The 23,020-nt window shown below is 37.1% G+C and overlaps 1 protein-coding gene across 1 annotated transcript in view; it reads right to left on the bottom strand.

The window, feature by feature from the left end:
- The window catches only part of NAALADL2 (N-acetylated alpha-linked acidic dipeptidase like 2), a 756,112-nt gene that overhangs the window by 344,859 nt on the left and 388,233 nt on the right, over window positions 1-23,020 (bottom strand). The window contains exon 4 of the mRNA XM_082721031.1: window positions 11,766-11,909. Within this exon, the coding sequence (XP_082577157.1) occupies window positions 11,766-11,909 (144 nt within the window). The remainder of the gene's footprint in view (window positions 1-11,765; window positions 11,910-23,020) is intronic.

Below are 23,020 nucleotides of genomic sequence, written 5' to 3'. Positions count from 1 at the left end.
AAAGAAAAAATTTTAAAAATAGTAACTTTAGGGGCGCCTGGGTGACTCAGAGGGTTAAAGTCTCTGCCTTCAGCTCAGGTCATGATCCCAGGGTCCTGGGATCCCCTGCATTGTGCTCTCTGCTCAGCAGGGAACCTGCTTCCTCCTCTCTCTCTGCCTGCCTCTATGCCTACTTGTGATCTCTCTCTGTTAGATAAATAAATAAAATCTTTTTAAAAAAAATAGTAGCTTCAAGGAGAAGCCCTCACAGATTTTTGATTAATTTAATTGAATTATCAAAATTAGCATTACCAGTAATTGGAAAAACTGATACCAGCAATGGGGAAAAAAACAGTCTCACTTTGTAGTACTGCTGCCAAAGATGCAGAGGCTGAAATTATTCATGGGAAAACATCAGCTAAACTCAGACTGGGGAACATTCTGCAGATAGCTGACATGTAAGCTTCAAAAATGATAAAGAAAAATGAAAATCAAGCAGAGACTGAGGCGATTCCAGGCTTAAGGAAATAGGACACTTGATAACTCAGAACGCATGACCCTAGTTTAGATCCATTTGCTATTTAGGTCATTACTGAAACAACTGACAAAATTTGAATGGGGCCTTTGGAGTGTACGGTAGGAGTGTATCAATGTTTCATTCTTGATTGTGATGGTTGTGCTGTCTGGGTAGAGAAAATGTCACCGTTTGTGGGAGAATTCAGATGTGATGGTTCGTCGTGTCTGTTGCTTGCTCTCGGGTAGTTGAGGGGAAAAAAAATTTCTTTGTACTATTCTTGAAACTTTTCTCAAAGTTTGCATTTATTTCAAAATTTTAAAAAAATACACTTGAAATTAGAAAATCCTGGATAACATTTAGATGCCGTTTGTTATTTAAAAAGTCAATGCATGTGTATGTGTGTATGTACTGCTACTTTAAGATAACATTTCCAGCTTACATTTGCCAAATGTTTTCTGTCTTTCATCCTTCAAAGTTGGATGGCAGCTTTAAATTTGATGTGTGAAGTTCAAAAGATTTTGAGATGACAAAAATGTGTTCCACTCAGACCATTTGTACTCAAATAGGGTGAGGAGTGTCAGAGCTGAAACATAAAAGTAGTTGCCTCCCTCTAGTCCTTAATTTCATCACATGCAAAGAAAAAATACTACGGAAATTATTTTCCAGTGATAAGTCTATCTTGCATTTTTGTTGCTATTTTGAAGACTCAACTAGTTCTCGTCTCTTTAATCATAACAAGGCTTCATCTCCAGCTGCTAGGAAAAACCCCAACCTTATTTAAAGAGATTTGAGAACTAAAAATTGCTGCTAACTCTGAGTCCTAATTCCAATAAACAGGATCTTTCTGGTTTCTTAAACACAGTTCTTCTTAGGATTCCTAATTTTAATTGAGTATTTCATTCTGTAAACCTGACTCTTTTTAGCTACTTGACTCTAGAAAAGAAATTCCAGGATTGGGGTTATGATTGGTTTTCTTTATTTTTCCATTTCCCTGCACTAGGGACTAGGAAAGTCTAGACTCATACTTCTGATGATTGGGACTTTATAAACTGCTAGCATCTTTCCTAAATGCCAACTGCTTCCCTAAATGTCTGAGCATAAACTGCTTCTGGATTCCATGTCCTCACAGCCTGTATAGCTTTCTGAGTGCTCCTTTTTTCTACATGACATCTCCCTGTGGGCTTACCTGGAACAATTTGAGTATCCAAAGGAAAAAGAAAAAAAGTAGTACTGAATTAAAACCCATTAAATAAATTAGGGCTATAGGATTTATATAAATCCTATATAAATCCTATAGCCCTAATTTATTTAATTGGTTTTTCTGAACCAATATTATTGATTGATTATATGATTGACATCACATGCTCTAGACCAAGGATCTTATTATTCAAAATATTTATCAAAATATTTATGAACTGATCCAGCATATATGCTGACCAATCAGAATGCACTGGCAACAAGTCATTGGACTGCCCATATCAAGAGATACAAACTCATATCATCCAAACTGCCCCAGATACTATGTTCTTCTAGCCACATTGTAACCTTCTCAGGAGCTCCACTTCAGTCTGTCCTGTAGGGAACATCACTTTACACAAGAGTTCTACATAGTAAGCGGTGCCTAGGTGGCTAGGTCTATGAAGCTTCTGACTTTGACTGAGGTCATGATCTCAGGGTCCTGGAACTGAGCCCTGTGCCTGGCTCCATGCTCAGCAGGGAGTCTGCTTCTCCCTTTTGCTCTCTTCCTGACCAACCCCTTCATGCATGTGCTCTCTCTCAAATAAATAAAATACTTTTTATTAAAAAAAAAAAAAAAGTTCTGCACAAGACACTGATACAAGTTCTAATCCTAAGACTCAGGTAGGTCCACTATGTCCCACCTCAACTGTTATTATTTGTCTTACCATATCCTGGATAGTGACAATAACACCAGCTACCAAAAAAAAAAAAAAAAGAAAAGAAAAGAAAAAAGAAAGAAAGAAAGAAAAGAAACTCATTACAATAATGAGTTTTCTCAGAGAAAACTTAAGAATTAATGTCAAATCTGTTGAAAATAAAAAGGACAGAAGAACTAGTTAAATAAAATCACAAGGAAACAACCCACAAATCTAGAATGTAGGACATTCAGGACAATAAACTTGATCCTATAGATCTCAGTGTTAAGAGAAAAAAAAGAGGATTATACTAGATTAGCAGGAAGACAATTTGTAGGCCTGGCTTGGATCTTGGTTTGGATAAACCCACTGTAAGAAATGTGGATGACTGGCAAAACTTTTTATATATTAAATAAGGTAAAGTTTACTATCATGAAAAAGTGGAGATATTTAATTAAATAAATAATATATATAGTATGATCTCCTTTTGGTAAAAAAACAAACAAGAAACAAAATCTCTAAATGTGTATATTAAAAATCTAGAAGGATTTACATTAAGCTTTGATAATGATAATGATAATTACTGGGCGTTAGGAATGTGTTCTGGACTAAATCATTTATCTTCAAAATCATATGTTGAAGCCCTAACCCTCAGTGTAGCTGTATTTGGAGACAAGGTCTTTAAGGAGAAAGGGTTAAATGAGGTCTTAAGAGTGGGAATTTAATCTGATAGGACTGGCATCTTTATAAAAAAAAAGAGAAAGAAGCACCACAGGTTTCTTACTCTCTTTATGTGTGCACAGAGAAAAGTCCATGTGAGGACACAGAGAAGGCAACCATCTACAAGCCAAGAAGAGAGCACTTACCAGAAAGAGAATTTTGTTGGCACTATGAGCCTGGAGCTTCCAGTCTACAGAACTGTGAGAAAAATAAATGTCTGTTGTTGAAGCCACCAGTTCTGTGGTATCTTGTTATGGAAGCTCAACATGACTCGTATAGAATGTGTTAATTTGCGTCCCTGTTTTTGTTCATCTCTCTCTCTCTCTCTCTTTTTCTTAATCTCTCTTTTTTAAGAGAGATAAATGTTTCCTAATCTCTTAGCAAACATTAACTGTTTTTGTAATAATAGAAGTTAAAGAGAAAAATAAAATCTCCAAATCTGTGTTAGTATATCAAATTTTTGTTCTAAAAAAAAAATGAGACTAGCATAAAAATACTGAATGAAAACTGTTTGCTTGGTCCTTTTCACCACATCCTTTCTTAGTTTAGTAGCTATCCCTCAGTCTACACAGACACAGACACACACACACACACACACACACCCCAAGTGTGTATGATGTATTCTTATGAACTTACATGCATTTTGGGAAAAATATTTAAAGTTTAATATTATTTTGAATTAGTAAAATTATGTAAATAGGAAGATGTTTGAAACAATATGAACCCCAGAAAAAAACGACTTTCATCTTCTTTGTATCCCTTATAAGAGTGAAAGTTGATTAACAGATTTTCCACATTTTTCTACCAAACCATTCCACAAATCACACACTATTAACTTCGTCAGCAGACTACTCACCTGCAACACTAACCAGACTGCCTATTTCCCACATGGCCATCCAAGTCTATTGTCATCCTTCACTTAGCTCCGTGCCCCAAGAAGCTGACCTCTGTAGATAACATCCACCTAGCTTCTCTGCTCTTGGCTTTAGGGTGGGTTTAGCCAATAGAAGATATCAACAGTGATCAGTAGGTTGAGTAAGAGAAAGATTAAAGCCCCCGTGTTCCATCACCCTCCCTGGCTGGTCACTTGGTGGCAGTGTCTGTACTCCTTGATTGAAAGCCAAGGCACCTGGCAGCCTGACCTCTCCTACCTCATAAGGACTTGCCAGTTCTGTTAACTACTCTCCCTTCTTGTACCTTTACATTTATAGATAGTAAGAAATGCTAGACGTAGAGTGGTTCACCTTTTCTTTTCTTTCCCTCTATTTTATTCTCTTTTCTTTCTGTACTTTTAAGATTTATTTATTTTAGAGAGAGGAAAAAAGGGGGGTTGGGCAGAGGGAGAGGGAGAGAGAGAATCTCAGGCAGACTATCTATTGAGCATGGAGCTTGACAGGACTTGATGTCACAACCCTGAGATCATGACCTGAGCCAAAATCAAGAGTCGGCCACTTAACTGATGGAACGACCCAGCTGCTCCTAACCATCACTTTTCCAATTTCCTTTACCTAATGGACACTTTTGCACAGGCCCTTAGCCAAACTCCCTTGAACTGCACATTTTTAGTGTGGATGTCATTAATTTTCTAATGGCAACCTGATTTGTATGTTGACCAACTTAGGTATATTTAGTGAGTCATCTATATGTGTTGCCAGGAAATGAATAGATGGTGAGGAGAAGAATTTCTTTTATAGTAATAGGATAGGCTAGGATATTCATACCAACTTTCCCACTGAAAGTAATTTACAATGCTGAATAAAGTACAAAATGAATCTTGTTAACAGCATCTAAGAACTAGAAGGTAAGGAATTACTAGGTCAAAATTTAAGTTGTGATAGGAACCCAGATAAGTAACACAATAAAGCTGCTTTCAACTTGAGGGAATTTACTGAACCTAGAGAATCTTTTAATGGCCTTACGAGATGTAAAGTTTAGAAGAAAAAGCCCTGGGCCTGCCCAAGTTGGAGAGAAGGTAGTTCCAAAAAGAGATTCTTCCTCATAAAGTAGACTCGTAAATGACTGCACTCCCCACACCTACCCACGAGATAGTGAAGAAAGTTATCTGTCATGGAGCAAAGCAAGAAAAAGGATTTTTTTTAATATTTTTATTTATTTATTTGACAGAGAGAAATCACAAGCAGGCAGAGAGGCAGCCGGAGAGAAGGGGGAAGCAGGCTCCCTGCTGAGCAGAGAGCCTGATGCGGGGCTCAATCCCAGGACCCCGCGATCATGACCTGAGCTGAAAACAGATCCTTAAACCACTGAGCCACCCAGGCACCTGGAAAAAGGATATCTAAAAAGCTATAATTCTAGGGTAGCTCTAAAAGAATACACAAAGTATTTATAACTGCTAAAATTGTAAAGGAAAAAATATAATGACAAAATAATCTAAATCTAATGAGAGAAATAAAACAAAAGGAAAACATAATATGTGGTACAAGGAAGAAACCCAAATTCAGATAAAAATATGGAAGCATAAATAAATTAATAATCACTTTAAATGTAATAAACTGGAAGTTTCAGCTAAAAGATAATCAGATTGTATTTAAAATACAAAGTAGTTGTAGGGCGCCTGGCTGGCTCAGCTGCTAGAGCATGTGACTCTTGATCTCAGGGTCATGAGTTAAGTAGAATTTACTTTAACAAAATACAAACTAGTTGCTAGTAAGAAGAGATGCTAAAAGAGAAATATATAGAAAGCTGGATAGTGAGAAAAAGAAAAAAAAGCTACTAAGGCTAAATTAATATCAACCCAAATCAAATTTTAAAACACACATTAAAAATACAAAGAAGAAAAAGAAATTTTAAAAATATAAAGATCACTTCATCTGATAAGTGTTTCAACCAACCAGGAAGATGTGTTGGATTTGAACTTACAAACACCTAAGAAATGACCTTAAAATGTATCAATCAAGAATCAACAGAACTACAAGATAAAATAGAGAAATCTATACATATAAGATACAGGCAATTTGAATGACTTCAGTATGGTTCCTAGTTTGAGTGAGCAAAGAACTGTATGCCTGACAAAAAAGTACACACTCTTTCCAAATACTCATAGAACACTGGGAAATAAAGGAAACCTCGGAGAACCACAACACATTCTAATGAAAACTGAAGGAGTGCCTGGGTGGCTCAGTCGGTTGACATCTGCCTTCTCAGGTCATCACCTCAAGACCCTAGGATCGAGCCCTGTGTCAGGCTCACTGCTCAACAGGGTGTCTGCTTCTCCCTCTCCCTCTGCTCTCTCTCTCGCTAATAAATAAATAAAATATTAAAAAAAAAGAAAACAAAAGAAAATTGAAGTTGCTTATACTCTAGCTCAGAAGAATATTATATTCTTCCAAGCAGCATACAAGCACCTAAAGCAAGGCTCAGAAAGTCAGGAGGTGCTCCCTCCAACATGGGGAGCATGGCATTCACATGGAGCTTTAGAGGACAGAGGCTTTTCAACTTAGAGAAACAAACTTGAAGACATGTTTGGATAATACTAAATATAATGATAGGGGAAAATATTGGATACATGAAGGAAACAGCAGGATGTACAACCAGAAATGCACTCCTCAACTAGCCCACAACATAAAGAGGACCATCAATCTATAAGGATAGGGTATGCTCTAATGGAGTTTATCACATACATCAGCTACGAAGTTTAGTTGAAGATTTTTTAATTTGAAAGAAGCGACAGGTACTTGAGAAATTATATGACAAGAATACAGAAAACAATAAAAACTGCTGAGAAACACTGGGAATCAGAAAACACTTGCTAAACTAATTCTGTTGAAGAGTGTACATCTCAGGTTGTCTTTAGGTCTTTTAACAAACAAACATAACTCTAGACTGAATCTAAGTTGAATCATTTCTGAAAATCAAAACTGTCAAGACAGAAAGCTGGAAACATGAGAAGTTCGGGTGAATGACAGATCTGTGTCACCCTTGGTAAACCCAACCTGCACTCCCCAGGAAACAGAGAATTGACTGTACTTTCTGCGGACTTTGGACAATAGGTTTCCCACCTATGTTCACTCTGTTTAAGACCCTTGATGAGTAGTCCTTCAAAGTCATATCTGAAGCTTTTTTTCCTTTTGTCCAAGGACTTCAGACTGGGAGCTCATGAAGGCTGATCTTTAGTTCTACGAATTACTCTGTTATCAGCTTCCAGCTCAGACTCCTAGGTTCACTGTGCAACTTGCTGCTTGAAGAGCCATAAAATTGAGGTGTCACCATTGCACAGCTTACTGACTTCTAACATTTGTCATGACACTGATAGCAAAAGTATTCTAACTCACTGAATTTTTGGAATAAAAAGTGGCCACTGCATCCATATGCATACTACATAGAAGTTGTCTAGACAAATTAAAATTTTCACATGTTCTTCCAAATACTTTCCTCCACATTCATGGCTGGAAGTTATTAAAACCTACTCTATTAAAATTGCAAGTTTGTAATTTTCTTATATTTTCTTTTTAGGCCTTCTGAGGAATTATTTTTCCTAGAGCACAAAAAAGGCCATATCATATCATTTCCACACCACTCTGTTATTTGCTTGATGTATATCTACTGAGACACTTTAACCAGAAAAACAAAATGCACTCCTGGATCTTCTCACATGTAGCAATGTTAGGGCTACTCTGAACAGGTTGATTAGTTTCGTATGTAACAAAAAATAATGCTGAATTCAACTGTACTAGTAACATTTCTTGTTAATGAATATTTCCTGAAAAGCTAAAATTTGCTATTTGCCAATAGATTTTAGTTTAACTTCAATTTTTGGACAATATGTTTAATACATCTTTTTAAATCTCTACTCAAGAAATGATAATGAGTACTTTTAAGTAACTGTTACAAATTAGACATATAAATCTTCAAAATGAAATAACAGACCTCACTATATTATTCTAATTAGAGTAAATTTCATCAAAGAATATATAGAATTCTGAACAGGGAAATTATTTATTTATTTATTTATTTATTTCTCCATTTGAAGAGATGATCCAAATTTACTTATGGAAAAATTTGTCATCACTGATGACACACAGAAATAACCATTTTTCTATTCATCAAAAGTGATTCATCAAACATATTAAAGATGTTTCTTTTAACTTGATTCATTTAAAATTTTTGCCTTAAGTTAATGGATTTTAAGCTTCCCCCTCACCTTTTTCCACTATATTCATCGTTTTTAACCACAAACTCAGACTGATAATTGAAAACTCAAATTCCCTTGTTTTGGTTGATTCTCAAGGACAAAGACTGGTAACCTATTAGATCAACAGGTAAGGCCTACAAAAAGTAAGACAAGATCATGGAAAATAAAATACAGTCAATATGCAGTTATCTGATCAACCCATTTGTGTGTGTGTGTGTGTGTGTGTGTGTGTGTAAATATATATATATATATATATATATATATATATATATATATATATATATTTCTTGCTATATCAAGACCTTTTTTCCTGCTTCTTTTTCTATCCCTCAAACAAGTCTTAGTCCTCTCAGGACTTTCCGTATAAATACTTTGCTCTCTACTTCATTTTGTTGAACCTATTTCATGAATGTAGATATTAAATATTCTTGTTTAGTTTAAGTTTCATGATCTGTTTTAGTTAGTAGCTTTTTTTTTTGCAAGAAACTAAAAATCCAACATAGATTAGAAAAAAAAGGGGGATGGGCAGGGGATGTGTTGACTCATATACATGGCCAGTTCAGTTGGTTCACCTTCAGACAAAGCTTTAAGGCTCAGATGATGTGGAGAAGATTTTCTATTCCCCCTCCCCCCATTACTCACTTGTACCTTCCTTGTGTTGGTCCATTTTCAGGTAGGCTAAACTCTTAAGGTTCCAAAGAAGTTACCAAAAAGGCTAAAGGCTTTTTCTTTCAGCTATACTGTTAAAGTGAGTCATTGCTCAAATAAATTCCAGAAATCAAGTCTTGGCACTGTTTGGCCAAGATCATCCTGTGATATGCCAACAGACTTGAGCTAATGAGGATCTATTTCTAGAGCCTGGGATGTGGCCAAACATATTCACACTACTGGGAAGTTTTGGCAACAGTTCCAAAGGGGGCGGGGAGGCAAATGGATGTTAAAATTCCACTAGACTCTTGCTTGGATGATAAAGAATTTGGATTTGTTATATACAAAGGATTAAATGGGTATAATAAATAATTAGTTGATTTGTACACATATTTTTAATGTACTCCTGCCTAACTTCTCTGTGAAAATTTTCTTACACTGAGGCTCAAGAAAAAGAAAATTCCACAATAAGGTATAACTATGTTTTACATTATTTTTATTCTATAAACTATAAGCATTGCTCTTATTGCTCCAAAATATAGCATTTCATTCTGTATCCTTTCCATGTCCCATCCTGATATATATCAGAATGAGCAAATAATGTATTTATCTGTTTATGAGAAAATTTATAAGTTAATTAATTTATCTTGGCTATCATAAGTATTATTATCCAAAACATTATGGGTAGAGACTTGTTACCCTACATTTAAGATTCGTTTAAATTTAACAACTCATACTGCTCCATCACTATTTGGGAAATCTAAATGTTAATACCCTGCACTTAAAAAGATGATGAAAGGAGTGCCTGTTAAAGATGAAACACCCACATCTACAAATTTTTCTAAAAACAATAATAGCTACTATATCCATGAGGAAAATTTGATATGGCATAATTCCTTACAAAAGCAGGCTTATCTTATATTAAAAAAAAAAAAAGATTGTATTTATTTATTTGAAGAGAGAGACTACAAGTAGACAGAGAGGCAGGCAAAGAGAGAGGGGGAAGCAGGCTCCCCACCGAGCAGAGAGCCCGATGTGAGGCTCCATCCCCAGACCTTAAGATCATGACCTAAGCTGAAGACAGAAACTTAACCCACTGAGATGTCCAGGCGCCCCTCTTGTTGCTTTTTTTTAAAATGGGGTTGTAGGGGCACCTGGGTGGTTCAGTGGGTTAAAGTCTCTGCCTTTGGCTCAGGTCATGATCCCAGGGTCCTGGGATCCAGCCCCTCATCGGGCTCTCTGCTCCGCAGGGAGCCTCCTTCCTCCTCTGTCTCTGCCTGCCTCTCTGCCTAGTTGTGATTTCTCTCTGTCAAATAAATAAAATTTAAAAAAAAAAAAAAAAGGAGTTATAAAACAGGTTTCAGTGCACATCTCATTCTTTCTTCTAAGCTTTACACATGTTGTAACTTACTGTAAAAATATAGCTATGGGGTGCCATTTTGCTTAGCTATGACATTATTAAACAGATATTGAACATACTGTGGAGGAAACTGATAAAGTTCTTTGGTTAGAAAGACAATTGCTAATATAACATTTTACAGTATGCAAAAGTACTGAGACATATATCATAACTTGATTCTCAGGTTAATCTGAGATAGTAGGTAAGATAACCTTCTGTAGATCCAGAAATAGCAGCTGTATGATGCTGTATGAGCAGTCATGGAGCCAGTACGCGGACTATCAGCTTACTGAGGGCAGGACAGTGGCTGGACCACATCAGGGGCTCTGAATATTTATTGAAGTAACCAGTTAATTAAATCTGGTCTCAGAACTCCAGAGCTTTCCTTACAACTAAAGTATTATTATAGCATTTTTCACATATTTTAATAAGAGTCCAAGATCAATTTATAAGGCTCAAAATAAAAGACAATAAAACAAAACAAAACAAAACAAAAAGCTCCTCAAAGACTTCTTTCCAGCTTTGAGGACCCAGGCTTATCAGTGTTTTCCATATATCCTAGTGGCTCAATCAATAATCAGTTTAGGAGGCACTCAATTGATTGGGCTTTGCAAAGTATGCGTGCCTCTCTAACAGAGGGCAATCCTGTATGTATTCAGGTTTGGGGTTTCTTTTAGGTGTCTTCAAAACATTTTTTTTTCTTTTTAATGCTTTTGTTGTCAAGAGAAAAGCAGAAGAGATAAAATCTGGGTCTTTGAGCCTCCAGGCCTGGATGCAGAAACAAGAGTCCTCAGTTGAATTTTACAATGACTAGATCCAAATTGAACAGTATGTAAAGAGAGTCTCTTCGTCAGGACGCTAATGCTGCGGCTGGAGGCAGACGAAAGATGCAGCCTGTAGCTTGCACCCCACCACAGGCAGCTTAACTACTTCAGTTTTATCCGGTGTGTTCCAACAAGGCCAGACAAACCGTTCCGTGGTGCAAGAGGCATCTCTCAGGCGATGATGCGTAAAGACACAGGGATTTTTTAGTCAATCGCAGGAATTAGGCTTTAATGCTTTCTACTAAAAGACTTCATACCCCAGATAGCTGACTGCTATCCACAGAATCTTGGCAGCCAAGCAGACTGCTGAAGCTGAAACGAGGAAGCTCTGTTAAGCAGATTTTCGTGAATGTACAAAATGCTTTATTTGTAAAGCTGCTTTTCTTTGCTACAGTTTAAAATGCTTTCTGCTTCTCCCCTTTTTTTTTAAATCTCTCAGTTTGATCAACTCTGTCTTTATCAAAATTACTTTCCAAAAATGTCCCTTAAAGAGCCACAGATGAGAAATAAATGCTCACCTCATCAAAAAAAAAGAATGCATTTCTTTTTTTTTTTTTTTAAGGAATAATTCTAAACATATCAATTCAAGAGATTAAAAACGATCACGGTCCTTACAAAAACTATACAATACACAGAAAGACATGAAATACTTTACCATTATTTGGAAGTTCTAGAGGGCTACAGACACCAGTTTGGGTTCTGCTGTTTGGAGAAGGTATCAGTTTCTCAACGAGAGACGCCGAGATGGGCTGAACCAGCAGAGACGTGAGGTTTGATCGGTTCTGTCTAAAGCTTCCATCTGGATCAAAAAGAGAAGGGAACAGAAACCTTAGCCAACAGAAACTAAAAACACTTCAAGAGACATTTTTTGTAATGAGTATTTAAAATATGAACCATATGCTCGGAGTTCATTTGTTTATTCCTTAGTTATACTCTACTTATTAACAATGATCTGAGGTACTTCAGTCCAAATATTATTATGTATCCTAGAGAATGATGGCAGATTGTACACACATCTCCTTCCATTCTCCTAGAGGACTCCACTGGAATGACAACAAAGGGATAAAAGAGTGTAAATCCACAAGGGCTGACCTAGAGAAGGGACAACAGCAGTAAGATTCTAAAAGCCAGAGAGCAGATACCTAAGTGTCAATTGATGTAACAGACCCAAAGAGACCAAAACCTAAGCGAGCAGAGAGTAAGCTGAGAAGCAATGCAGTTTGTACCATAGAACCCAAAAGGCTTGAGAAATGGTCACAGCACCTAACTATTAAAATACGGGTAAAGGAGGGCACCTTGGCGGCTAAGTTGGTGATGTGCCTGCCTTTGACTCAGGTCATGATCCCAGGGACCTGGGATCAAGTCCTACACTGGGACTCGGGTGTGGGGAGTGGGGTGGGGGGGGGAGGGAGTGTACCTGCTCAGCAGGGAGTCTGCTTGTCCCTGTATCTTTCCCTGCTGCTCGTGATCTCTCTCTCTCATTCTCTAATAAATAAATAAAACCTTAACAACAACAACAACAACAAAAAACATATGGGTAAAGGAGGGGGAAAACAGGAGAATTTGATGAAATTCTGATTGTGAAGGTCTCCCTCCCCCTGAAGTGGTCATTCATGCCTTCAATCAAAGAGTGTCTATTCTTCCCCCCCACTCCCTCAGAAAAGTGCGAGGGAATGCTGAATAGGGAGGGAGACACCAGACACAGTGAAGGTGGGGGTATCTCATATTTAAGTGGGATGGTCTTATAATTGCAGAGACTCATCAAATGTTTTACTGTCTTGGTGCCAGAATCCTTCCTTCTAGGTAGGGCAATAGGACGTTCACTTGTAGTAAATATGACCAGGTCATTGAAGGCTATATAAAAATACTAAAAATCTGGAAGCTTATAATAAAACACCTCACCAGAGATATCCTGTGTTAAAGTCCATCAATCAATAAACCCCATCCTTACACAGAATTTAAAAATCAACTTAACTTTGCCATTCTCAAGTAGGCACCCTTAGCCAAGGACAATCCCAAAAGGGCACACATGCATCCGAGCTTATGAGTAGAAGAGTAAAGAGGTCAGGAGGCTCAGGGAGGGACGTGTCCAGGAAGATAAGAAAAATGGAAAAACAGATGTGTGCTAATGTATTGAGAGAATATTTACAGTAGAGATCATACAGTTAGCACCTGAGCAGTTTCTAAATACATAGAAAAATCAGAAATCTAACCAGTAGACAACCTTTAGCTTCAGAGGGAGCAAAAAGTTGTTCAAAAAAGAAATGTAATCATCATACAATGTGAATCATATTTACATGGTCATAATAATATACATAATGACTCACACACACACATACACACACACACACAAAATGATACTCTTGGAGGAAAAAAAAAAGGGACACGTCGGGGGTGATGACCCATGACGACTTGTGAAAGCGAACAAAATCCTTATCATCCATAGTGGTAATAAATAAAACTGAAGAAATGAATTCGACTCATAAACATGTTTTTTTGATATAGAGAGGTAAATATAAAATGCAGAGAATGACAAAAAGTACTGAAATAAATCGAGCGTTTGCCTTTGGGAGAGAGAAGAAAGAGAAAATATAAGGAAGGAGGGGAGATGTTGAGATTTTTGTAAACTAACTTTGTAGAATTATTTGAATAGATTCATCTCTAACTTGAAGAAAGACGAAAGTTAAATAAAAATAAGGAGAGAAAACTATGTAACCGAAGTAAAAGAAAAATCCGTAAGTACTCAGAGTAAAGAGGATAGAGAGAATAAACCAAACTGTGCTTAAGAACTAAAAAAATACGTATTCAGCTGATATATTTATACTGACTCAGAGAGGAAATACACAATGGAATGACTCTCTCAAGCAGCCAAAACGTCTGTGAACACAGAGCTTTATTTTTCAGAACTTTTATTAGGGAAAACGATTGCCGAAGGTTTCCTCAGAATTTAATTTGATAGGACTGCAGGGGGTGCAGAGCCAACCAGACTGGTATCCAGGCTCCAGGAGGCAGATTATAAATGAGAAAATATGTTACAGAAGTGTTTTCTTAATTTATCATCTGGAAAACCACAAGGCTAAAAAAAAAAAAAAAAAAAAAATATTTAGCTTGAGCCTATGGCAGCCATAGCAGTCATAGCTTGAAGAAAGAATAATAGAGATTTAAGCTCAGGATCAGTTCTGTTATGTAAGCACGGTGCTGGTTGCGTAATCCAGTAACCCCTTTTATATGGATATATGACAGTGCATTTTGACCACAGTGTAGTTCATGGCTTCCTAGCCATTTTCATGTCACAGGACCAAGAGTGGCCATATAATTTGCAGGGCCCAGAGCAAAATGACAATGTGGGGTTTCCTGTTCAAAAAGAATTTCGAGACAGTAATAGCGGAGCATTTAATCAAGGGCGGCCCTTCTGAATGGGGGCCTGTGCAACGGTGGACATTGCATGCCCCCAAGCCAGGCCTTGCAGGGCTCACACAGCACAAGATGCCATTCAGCTCACTGAGAAAATATGAAGGGAATTTTCACACCTCAAGGAAGCTGTTATCAGCCTCAGGTAACCAGCCCTGAGTCTCTGCTGCTCCAGGTTGCCATAGTGGTTAATATCTCACAGCATAGATGATGTCCCTCAACACACCAGCTGCAAAGCTCCGATATACCCCTCTTACTCTGAGAAGATTGATTTTCTACTACAGAATGGATTTTCTCTGTTGGCCATTACCTACAGGAGCTCTAGTGTATATGGGATGGTGAGATAGTATTTATGAGAAATGTGCAATCTGCTATTTTGATCTTTTCATGGACATTAGGTCCTGATACGTTACCAACACAAAATGAAACTTCTTAAAATGCTGCATGATCTCACCCCTCTCCTGATCAAATGGCGGACTCTGGTTTGCCATTCAAGGCTCTTCACAATCTCAGACCTTGTAGTGTGAAGGTTATTTCCTATCGTTCGTCTCCATACATTTTATGCTGACACATAAGCTGTTCTCCCACATAGTCTGAGAAGTAGGCCCTCCATGTTGTTGCAAAAGCCACCCCTTCCCTTTACTTGCTATTCTCATGCATCACACTGTCTGAACTTCACACTTTCTCCGAAACCCAACTCAAAAGCCACTTTCTACACGAAGCTTTCTCTGTTGCTCTCCTCTCACTCTGTGGTATTTCTGTGCTTTTTTGTGGTGTTTTTCGTGTCCAATTAACATTATCATTACATTTCATACTTATCACTTTATCACCTTGTTTCTCCTCTTTAAACTCTAAATTCCTTGAAGATGAGATGCCCGGGTGGCTCAGTGGGTTAAAGACTCTGCTTCGGCTCAGGTCGTGATCCCAGAGTCCTGGGATGGAGCTCCACATCGGGCTCTTTGCTCAGCAGGGAGCCTGCTTCCCTTCCTCTCTCCCTGCCTGCCTTTCTGCCTACTTGTGATCTCTGTCTGTCAAATAAATAAATAAAATCTTTAATAAATAAATAAATTCTTTGAAGAAAAAACCAAGTCTTCTCCATCACTGCATAACACACAATGCCAAGTACAAGGACAGGAACACAACAGGATCAGCAGTTCTTTGAAAAATAGTTTCAATGCCACTATCTCACTGGTTTTCTGAGTGCCTTGAAGATGGAACAAGGGTACAACTAAAGAATAAATTATAATTTTATTAATCCTGCACTTGCTATACATTTGTGCCTTTTCTCCAGCTCACTGCCCTCCCATAGCGGAAATATTACATAGAATTTCAAAATCCATCTACCCCCCAAATAAATAAATAATAAAATCTTTAAAAAAGTGGGGGGGGCACCTGGGTGGCTCAGTGGGTTAAAGCCTCTGCCTTCGGCTCAGGTCAGGATCTCAGGTCATGATCTCAGGTCCTGAGATCAAGCCCCACATCGGGCTCTCTGCTCATCGGGGAGCCTGCTTCCTCCTCTTTCTCTCTCTCTCTGCCTGCCTCTCTGTCTACTTGTGACCTCTGTCTGTCAAATAAATAAATAATAAAATCTTTAAAAAAAAAAATCTATCCCCATCAACTCACTGGTTAACCTTGCTGTAACATTATCTTTTATGTGGAAAAAAAAATACTATCTCTATAATTAAAATAATCTGAGATGTATTTATCTGTTAATGAAACAATCAATAATTGCATTTTTTTCTATAATTCTCTATCAGGCATATGAAACAATATATTTAAAAGTTAAATATGAGTGAACCCTAAACCCTAATTGAATGTATTTAAATCTTTGCCTTTTTTTTTTTTTTTCTGAATGACTAATAGACTTGCATTAGTTTTGAAATATCTGAAGTGGTTCATTAATTTTTCACCTTCAGCTTAATGGAAGTTTGACAAACATTCACTTTTGAGAGCAGATAGTAAAAGCAGGACTTTACAGTATACTAAGATTAAATTATGGATAAATGTTATTTTTTAACTCATTTATTGAAGAAGAGCTGAGAATTTTATTTTCTTGCATTATTAAGAGGCTTTGAATAAGAGCGAATACATACACCATTTTTATTCATTTATATTTTAAAACACATTTATGAAATATAAGGTATGTGTTGAAAATCAGGCAGATTGTGTACCTGATGGAAAGGACACCATACAGAAAAGATGTTGACATTACCTCTTAGCTCTGCAGCTTTTATTTTATTTTTTTTTTTTTAAGATTTTATTGTTTTGAGGGGCGGGGGAGAGAGTGAGATCATGGTGGGGGCAGAGGGAAAGGGAAAAACAGACTCAGTGCTGAGCAGGGAGTAAGACGTGGGACTCAACCCCAGGACCCAAGCATCATGACTTGAACCGAAGGGAAACACTTAACTGACTGAGTCACCCAGCCACCACAGCACTTCAACTTTTAGATTATAACATAGATATCATGCCCTGTTCATTGTTTATGCCTACTAAAGACTGACAATAACTTTTTGTTTTTTGTTTTTTGTTTTAGTAGACAGTTCTCTCTTTACTTTATGTACTCGTTGCAATCCAAATAAAGAACCAGATCAATCCATGCCACCAATAATCCAATTCCCAGACACAAGACTACATGCATGTAGTGGAAAGAGGAAACAGGACATAGAGGCCCAAGTTTGACTTCATCACTGACTCACTCTGTGAAATGTAATGTATAAACAATTTTACTCTACAAGATTGTCATCCCATCTACTATACTCGCATAACCAAGGTGGCACTGAATGGCCTTCATTACTTGGACTTCATGAAATAAAAAGGGTATTACCTTAGAGGCTGACAGCCTGAACCACAGTGGATGAAACTTAGAAGAAATGAGGTTTAAATAAGTGAGAAGTTTTCTAATTGCACATATTTAGTAGGCTTTTCATTATACTTTTTCAAATTATTGATGCCCTCTTCAATCATACCTGGTTAGGTGTCTAAAGAAAGCATGAACACTCTATTACCTGACAGCTGCTCTTTTTGTATGGCAAAATGGAATTCTTTTAAATTCAGCTGAAGAAGTGCATACACCCAAGCATCGATTACCCAAAGAATATCAAAAAAGATAAGTCTTCAGAAACCAGAAATCTTAGACACTGGGATCCTCAGATTAATGCACCAAAAAGTGAAATAAGGTAAAAAATAATAATAATGCTGGCAAATAAAGCAAGAGGAGCCTTGTATGGATCAGTGATGATAACATGCTGTCATTGGAAAGGATAGTACAGTTTCCAAGCTGAGGAGAACTCAACCCCTAGCACAGTGTGTGTAAACCAAGATCCTGCTACATAAGGGAAGCATAGATCCTACAGACTCTTTATATTCAGCATATGTAGTCCTTGGACAGGCAGCACAGGCAGGTCTAGGAGCTCCTTAGCAATGCGGAATCTGAAACTCCACCCCTGACCTTCTGAATCTAGATCTGTAGTTTAACAAGATCCCCAGGTGATTCCTAGGCACATTTGATAAGCACTGGCCTAACTCATTATATATTTCTCAACAGCACAATTTACATGATTTTCACGGCAAAGAAGATAATAAAAATCAGGATGAAGAAGAAAAATAAATAAATAGTAGCTCATGTTTGCTCACCTTCCCCAAAATTAAAGAGGACAACAGCCTCTTAACTTAACTATCTCCATAAACCCCAAATCAAAAATTTCTCTCAGAGGCTCTTTCAAAATGGGAAACAAGGCCTGCTCTCGCATGCTATCACTAAATAACAAGTTTAAGTTGGACTCGGAACACTTCTCTTTGTTTTGTCCTTTCCCCAAAGATGAATTTGGCGATTTGAGATCAGAATTACACTAAGCACTTTATTTCAGCCATGAGTAAATATTACAATAGCCAACTGATTTGACTTCTTTTTCTGTCCCCTTGGTTTTCAAGTATTATAATTCATTATAGTAGAAGACTGACAAATGTAAAAATGTAAATACTTCCTACTTGCCAGCGAACCAAGCAATCAGAGAGCTTATAAAGCAGAGATTTTTAAAAAGACATTTTGTGCCGCACTTTTGTAAAAAAGACCCAGATGGAAAAGGAACAAGTTGATATCAGTGATGTTATCCCAGAATACCTGATTTGACTTTCTCCAGAGAACTGCCACTTTGACAGAAATCAGACCATTAAATAACTGGCACAAATGTTCTTTCATTTTTATTTTAGCTCATCAAATTTACAGTTATTTTCCAGAAATGACCAGTGTGCTAAATTGGCTAGTCATTTTGTTGTCCTTGTAGATACAACTGGTCTTTTATAACTTCAGCATCTCATAACCTGCTGGTTATGAATAGCACCATCTCCCCTCAAGGTAGTCAAATTCAGCCTGTGTTGTTCAGGTTATTATTAAAAAGGAAATCGTTAACACTTAAAAATGTGTTGTGCTATGTAGATTTCTTGGAGCTCATCTGAGTTCTCAGTGTCTCTATGTGTGTATACATACGTACATCCATACACACATAGCCGCATATACCTGTATGTGTATATTTTTACAGTATAAGATGTTTTCACTGATAATTTTCATAACTAGAATGAATTACTATTTCTTTAATTAACAACTATTTCCTGCCTACCCTCAAACTAATATAAATTGTAGGTCTGAAAGCTGGCCAATATTGGGGCACCTGGGCAGCTCAGTATGTTAAGGGCCTGACTCTTGATTTTGGCTCAGGTCGTGATCTCAGCATTGTAAGATCAAGCCCCACCTCACGCTCCCTATTGGGCATGGAGCCTGCTTAAGATTCCGTCTCTCTCCTCCTCCCTCTCACCTCCCCCAACTCCCTCGCTTAAAAAAAAAATGTTGGCCAACGCTAGTTTACCCAACTCTTATATGTCACTTACTCTGGGACACTAACATGCCCACATGTAAATCCTTGCTCAGACATTTGGTAAACACTGCTTTTTTCTAATTTCTTTTTTTTTTTTTTTAATTTTATTTATTTATTTATTTATTTGACAGACAGCTATCACAAGTAGGCAGACAGGCAGGCAGAGAGAGAGGAAAGGAAGCAGGCTCCCTGCCCAGCAGAGAGCCTGATGCGGGGCTCGGTCCCAGGACGCTGGGATCATGACCTGAGCAGAAAGCAAAGGCTTTAACTCACTGAGCCACCCAAGAGTCCCTCTAATTTCCTTTTTATTTTTTGTTCACTGACCAGTGTATAAGCTTCTTGGAGACTGATTCACTGTTATATTCCCATGGTTTAGCCCACTACGCAGTAAAGAGCAGCATCATTTGGATGAATGATCAGACCAAAGTTCAAGTGAATAATTTTGTTCTGTCTAATCATAAATATAAAACTCATGACTCATGATATAAAACTTGCAATCATAAATCCTTAAACTGAAGACACGGATGGTCTCATCTCCTCATTTCACTGGTCCTCTCTTAAGCTAAGCATATTGCCGTATTTCATAGTAATTATCACAATATTTTAATGCTTAACTCACGTGTTACAAAAAGTCATAAAGGGAATAGAAAGTAATACACTCATTTATAAAGCAAAGTGTCTGTACAATCTGATATTAAAAGATCATACAGATTATGTAGAGTACAATTATTTTTTTTTAATTTTTTATTTTTTATAAACATATATTTTTATCCCCAGGGGTACAGGTCTGTGAATCACCAGGTTAACACACTTCACAGCACTCACCAAAGCACATACCCTCCCCAATGTCCATAATCCCACCCCCTTCTCCCAAACCCCCTCCCCCCAGCAACCCTCAGTTTGTTTTGTGGGATTAAGAGTCACTTATGGTTTGTCTCCCTCCCAATCCCATCTTGTTTCATTGATTCTTCTCCTACCCACTTAAGCCCCCATGTAGAGTACAATTTTATTTAAAAAAATACACAAGAAAAATCTGTTAATATTGTTAATATTTATATTAATATTTGTTAATTTAATCTGGACTCTCTCTTTCCAGTTAGCTTATTCAAAATTATTAATAATGAATATGACACAGGCTCACAAGGAGCTAGCCACTTTTCTCAATACTAAAGACATTTTTTTTAATGTTTAGATATTCAAGATTTGTATTGGTAAATTGAAATTATTTGAGAGCACCTGGGTGGCTCATTCGGTTAAGCAACTGCTTTTGGCTCAGGTCATGATCCTGGAGTCCCAGGATCAATTCCAGCATCTGTCTCCCTGCTCAACAGGGAGTCTTCTTTTCCCTCTGGCCCTTCTCCCATCACGCTCTCTCTCTCTCATTCTCTCTCTCTCAAATAAATAAATAAAATCTTAAAAAAATTATTGGGGGCAAAGGACTTTAAAATATAAACTATCATCATTTTCTCCCTTCAAACAAATATGCTTGGATTATTTGTATATTTGTGGCTATGCAATAAACATTCAAGTAAGGAAGAGTTTTTAACTATTGTATTAAAAAGTTTTGATTAATATGCAGTTAAGTGAGGTGATATGCTTCATTTTGGCCCAGTATATAGGACATAAGCATAATATTTAATTAAATTGTTAGTTGATAGCTGATGTGTCCTGTAATTGAATTTATCATTACTTAGAGAATTATGAGAATACATTTTTATAAATAACTTACATGGTTTTTCCTGACTTTATAACACACTGATAAATTACTTCATAGTCCATTCGTATATTTCAAGTAGATGGTGGCCATAATTAATCAGATTACATTTTTGTAATCTGATCCTTTCTACTCAAGAAATAGCACTTCCTTTGGCATAGGGTTTATCTCACTGAATTTGTATCTACAAATTTGTCATTTTTAAAAGATTTTATTTATTTATTTGACAGACCCTGATCACAAGTAGGCAGAGAGGCAGGCAGGGAGAGAGGAAGGGAAGCAGGCTCCCTGCTAAGCAGAGAGCCTGATGCTATTCGAGGCTCCATCCCAGGACCCTGGGATCATGACCTGAACCTAAGGCAGAGGCTTTAACCCACTGAGCCACCCAGGTGCCCCAAATTTGTCATTCTTAAATGAAAATTTAGATATACAATGGCAGTGGTAATATTCAGATGTTGACAAATATTTTCTGAATTCTATTTCAGAGGAATAATTGATTATATGAGAACCAATTTCCCATTCCCTGAAAGTCTAAGTATTTCTATTTTTTTGTATTTCTCATTTGTCTAAGACTATTTCATTTCTTAAAGCACTCCAAGAACATGAACATTTGGAAACAAACCATAAACTATATCATAAGAAAAGCAAACTAAGAGACAGATAAAATATCTAGTTTGTTCTTTACTTCAAGGAGAGTAGTCTAGATTCATAACTGGAATAATTGGCCATCTGCACATTACATGTAATATAAGCAAAGCAATCCTCTTCAGAGGCATTCCCCCGAGAAGCTTCCCATCTCAAACTTGAAGGGTACGAACATCGGAATGATTTGCAAAGGTTCTCATTTTAGAAAAAGTGCAGTTTGCATTTTTCATAAGATAGCAAATAAACTGTGGATGGGTTTTGTTTGTTTTTTGGTTGTTGTGAAAGTATGCAACCATTAATTTACAATAAAGTTCTTCATACCAGATTGTAATGAGAATGAATACATTATTTTATGAGGCTGATTAGATGAACAGGCAGAAAACCAATGCTTTATTTCTGGATTTACTTAGTTTTTTTAGATATTTCTGATAATAAAAGTAGAAAATAATTAACCCTTGCTATCCTAATATTGATGTTAGATTAAATGAGCTATCACATATTTTTGCAGTACTTTCCAGATCTTCTTGTTTCTTACGGATCTTCTATTTTTGACACGGAAACACTGACACAAGAAAGGGACACTTGCCTTGAGTACAAAGACCAATATCTGGTCCCTACTCCTACATAGGAAGTCACTCTGGGAAAGTTTTTCACCTCTTTTGCAGTCTTATATTCATCATGTATACAATATCTAAGGACTTCCATTTCTAAGGTTTTGATTCTAAACTTGTCCATGAGCAATTATTTAAGTAAGTTAATAGTTCTCTCTCTAAAATGTGTTTCAAATGGCCGTATGGTACTTTATAATCCAGACAGGAATTTAATTGAAATATTTCTCATCTTAATGTTGAAAGAGGCTCTTTGTATTTAGATGGTTACATCTGACTTTGAGGTGAATATCTCTCTGCTTGTCCCTCTCCCTCTCCTCCCTCCCCCTACTCGCTCTCTCTCTATCTCTCTCTCAAATAAATAAATAAAATCTTTTAAAAAAACACTCTATTATTAATTCTTCTTTTCAAGTTATACATGTGGGAATTTTCTTACTTAAAAGCCCTATAATCTGGGGTGCCTGAGTGGCTCAGTGGGTAAGCCTCTGCCTTCAGCTCAGGTCATGATTTCAGGGTCCTGGGATCAAGTCCCGCATCAGGCTCTTTGCTCAGCAGGGAGCCTGCTTCCTCCTCTCTCTGCCTGCCTCTCGGCCTACTTGTGATCTCTGTCAAATAAATAAATAAAATCTTTAAAAAAAAATAAGCTATAATTTGATGAACG

Source organism: Mustela nivalis, assembly GCF_964662115.1.
Source record: "Mustela nivalis genome assembly, chromosome: 1".
In the NCBI taxonomy this organism is placed as follows: domain Eukaryota; kingdom Metazoa; phylum Chordata; class Mammalia; order Carnivora; family Mustelidae; genus Mustela; species Mustela nivalis.
Note: the sequence above shows the minus strand (reverse complement) of the source record. Positions and strands in the feature narration are given on the sequence as shown.